The 4,095-nt window shown below is 38.7% G+C and overlaps 1 protein-coding gene across 1 annotated transcript in view; it reads right to left on the reverse strand.

The window, feature by feature from the left end:
- The window catches only part of LOC107717802 (integrin alpha-8-like), an 83,295-nt gene that overhangs the window by 34,027 nt on the left and 45,173 nt on the right, over positions 1–4,095 (reverse strand). The window contains exons 17-20 of the mRNA XM_016524670.1: positions 2,659–2,813; positions 1,398–1,535; positions 1,063–1,130; positions 728–875 (exon numbers count right to left, since the gene is read on the reverse strand). Coding sequence (XP_016380156.1) covers positions 728–875; positions 1,063–1,130; positions 1,398–1,535; positions 2,659–2,813 — 509 coding nt within the window. The remainder of the gene's footprint in view (positions 1–727; positions 876–1,062; positions 1,131–1,397; positions 1,536–2,658; positions 2,814–4,095) is intronic.

The following is a 4,095-nucleotide window of genomic DNA, read 5'->3' on the forward strand; positions in this document are numbered from 1 at the left end:
TAAGAAAGCTTGGAGGCACGGCATATACACCTTGATGTAAAATAAAATAAATAAAATGCACAAAGTTTAAATGAAGTAATCAGCAAACATGGTGGAACCAAATAAATAAGAAACGAATGTTTAAAAAACAAACTTCCAGTCAATAGGCTTTTCAAAATCTAAAATATTGCCAAACAGGCACCTTTTCAACTAGGCTAAATGATTTTTGTTACTATAAATAAATCAAAATGATGGTGGGGGCCGGTGCCGCGGTAGGCAAATGACGTAACCGGTGTTGTGACTTAACACCGGTATAACCGAAAACACAGTCTATCGCAGCAAGCCTATCTGAGACTAAAATAAACCTTCTATAATCATATAAACTATAAATGAAAGACATCATACAAAGGACTTTTACTAAATACACCATTTATTAACTTCTACATCCAATCGCCCACCCAAACCCACATAAATACACCCATGAACCACTTTTCCACAGTTGGGCCAGTGCGAGCTAGGGCTAACAACCGGCCAGGCAGAGCCAATAGCCTTGAACCTTGAGCTGCAAGGCCAAAATCAAACTGTTTCCCCACTGTCAGGCCAGTAGCCCCGCAGAGCTACTCTAAAACCCGCCCTTAACATGCCTCTCTGGAACAAACATCACACAACACCACCGTTTTACCAGAGTTAAGCATGTATACATACAGTATATGTACAGTCAAAAAGGATAGTGGGTAATGTTGTTTACCTCACGTCTGCGCTCCACACCAATATAGTCCGCCTCTGGTGGGAGGGTCACATGAAGCTCCGCCTCGTATGCCCCCTCACCCTCATTGGCTGCATTAATGATCAACATAAGCAAGTTGTCATCCCCGATTATAAGTTCAGTCCGGTCCCTATAAAAAAAAAAAATCATCAGACCTGTATTTAAAATAACTTCTTATATGAGGCCAAAATCAAAGAATGACTTGCTATAAAACACAAACAACTGATACATGTTAGAACACAGCAAACAAAACAAATACACAAACAATTGGCCAATGGCACACATATGTACTGTATGCATCAGACCCACTGACTCACATTTTAGCAGAAAGTTTGAGATCTGGGATGCACATGTTGTCTTCCCCACAGTCCAACAGGATGTTTGCCTAAGGGAGAGGAAAAAAATATATTCTCTTCCCGTTTTTTCAGTTTGTTTGTTCATCGAATTGAACTTATGTATTACTTTTTCTCTAGTTAACTCGGTTTATATCGGACAACACAATGCTGTCATATTTTTTATAAGAAAAAAAAAAGAAAACACTTCTTCTAAACCCTACATGTCATGATGTCCTTATTGAATTATTTAACTTACACATGAATGCACACATGCAGCTTCTCACAAACAATGGTAAACATTCCTGTTGCATGCAAACCTGCTCATGGTGGAAGGTCTTGCTGTATTGGTCCAAAATGGGCCGCAGCTGGAGGCCAGGTGGAGGGGAGTTCTGGTCCAGACTGTAGTTCAGTGTCACGCTGATAGGACTCAGCTTATCTCTGAATTCTCCCTCATCCTACACACATAGCAAGAAAAAAAAGAAAGAGAGGTGGATCGCAAACAACTGAATTACTCTTCCTCTCATCCTAGTTTCACTTTACTTATTCTTCTACTTCACTTGTTTGATTATCTTTGTCCTTTGACATCAATCTGTTTCCTTTAAATGACAGAAAAATCACAGCTGCTGTATGAGCATGCTTGCCTCAGAAAGCCAAGGGCAATAAATACAATTATTTAATAAGTTACAAGGATTTGAGAAAATGAGAATGTATGTTTATGTTTCTGAACAGAAATGCACAAGGATTTGTTAAAGAAAAGCTTATGAACACAAAAGCTGCAAGGCTGTTATAGTGTGAGGCTGCTGCATAAAAACACACAGATTATTTGCACAAATCCAAATTGTTACAAACACAAATATTTTCTCAAATTCTTTGTGAACTGCTATTCATGCCTATGTTTTTTTAAATGTGACCTTAATGTATAATAAAATGTAATGCAAAAATAAATATATAATATAATATAATATACTTTTGTATTTAATAATAATTAATCATTGTATACAAATGTATTAATGCATTGTATACTACTAATAATAACAAACATTTTACGTATTCATAATGATCTAATTTCTGTTCTTAAGTTTTAGGGTGTTTATGCTTTACATCTGTCATATATTATAGTAATATAATATATAAAGTATTATATTATCTTTATTTAATAATTTTATATATATATATAATTTCTGTTCTTATGTTGTTGGATGTTTGTTGGATACATCTGCCATATATCATAGCGATAGGTCATATTGCCTGAGATGTTATCAGTCAAATATGAAATAAAAGTATTTCCCATGGCCTGTGTTATCATATAAACACCCAGAAACACTTAAGACTGTGTTTAATTCCTGTGTCACCTCGGCCCAGCAGAATTTTTGGTCTCATTTTTGAGACACACTCTCATGGAGGGGATCTCACATTGCTTATTCCATCCAGATGAGCTGTGTTGTACTAGGAGCTTGGTTTGGCTCACAATTAACTTTCTCATGGGTTCAGTTGTAGTGAAGATAAAACAAGAATTTATCATGAAGAATGAGGCCAGTTCAGCTATATTCTGTGCTGCGTGTGGACTATAAGCCTCACCCGCAGGTAAACAGAGTAGTTGTGGCAATGTTGGCGGTCCCCTTGACCCAGAACCAACTGTTGGGTTCTCTGGTGCTGGTGAGAGTCCATGAACAAGATCCTCTTAACTGCTCCACGCTGCTTCAGCCAATCCAGCTGCAGGTCCATTCTTAGAGCTATAAGAGAGAGAGACAGGCATGCTATTGTTAGCTCCAACTTTACAGATTTTAATTCCTGCAATTTCTGCTCGGGAATTAAACAGGTTTTGGGCCGTAAAAATGGCACGTACCTAAGGTTAATGACCAGGGCTTCTGAACAGCAATCAAATAGTGCTTCCATCAAATGTGTGCCTCACACGCACACTCTCACAGGCACAGGAACGCACACAGCCACACCTGTTCTTTGTCATCTCCAAAACCATATGCACTGATTTTTAACATGCCTGCATTCAGAAGTGCTGGGAAAGAGGCTTTTATTGCCTGTTGTTTTAACTGAGTTTGGCACCTTCGCCATTTTGGCCATTACTGAAGCCACTTACATACAGATGTTCAACGAGTGCTGAGACACACAAACTCACACTGAGCAAAACACATAAAAGTGAAAACAATAAAATATCTCTATGTCAGCAAGCACCATGGGACAATGTGTAATGGATGATGAAATCACTTGTTTTCATTATTAGCCTGTGCAATAGAGTGTAACATTAGAATTATATAAGTCTCATTAATTTTTGCCACAGAGAAATTGACTCATGGTAGGGATGGTCCGATCAGGATTTTTGCAGCCGATACTGAGTACCGATTTCTTGTCATGGTGATTGGCCGATACCGATGCCGATTCTGATGCTTCAAGCTTTATATAGACTGTTTCATCGGGCGCCTGGCCCGAAGTTAACTTCCGGTCTGTGTTTGTTTATCAGTCTGGCTATGGCGCCGGCTACAAATGCAGTTAAAGTTAAGGTAATGAGTAGACTAAAGTTGGGCTCAGGTGGTTGTGCTGTGAGATGTTTCCCCCATACATTTATTTATTTGTGGCGCTCGCCACAATATCAAAGCTGACGGATTTTCCAAAAGGCTTCGTTGAATAAACATGAGCACGTACTGCACGTTTAAAAACCAAAACGAGGCGCGGGGGTTTTTATATCATTGTATTTCTGAAGGAAGAATATCTTTAGAAAATTTTCGATGTCATTTTTATTTCATTTTGCATGTTATATGCCTGATAAAGCAGCGTTTGTGAGCTCAGCGCTGCTGTGTGTACAGCCGTTACTGGGGAAACCTGTTTCTCCCGCTTTATAGCACCTCCTGCTGGCAGAGAATGAATTAGCATTTTCAGTAAGTCCGTCTGATTTACGCAGCAAACATATTTTGCTTTTCCTATATACACGGGTCGGGTAATAAAAAATGTATTCTGATTATTTGCGGGTGGGTCGCGGGTGGATAAAATAAATCATAAATG

The sequence above is a fragment of the Sinocyclocheilus rhinocerous genome, unplaced genomic scaffold (assembly GCF_001515625.1).
Source record: "Sinocyclocheilus rhinocerous isolate Xijiao unplaced genomic scaffold, SAMN03320098_v1.1 scaffold1204, whole genome shotgun sequence".
Classification (NCBI taxonomy): domain Eukaryota; kingdom Metazoa; phylum Chordata; class Actinopteri; order Cypriniformes; family Cyprinidae; genus Sinocyclocheilus; species Sinocyclocheilus rhinocerous.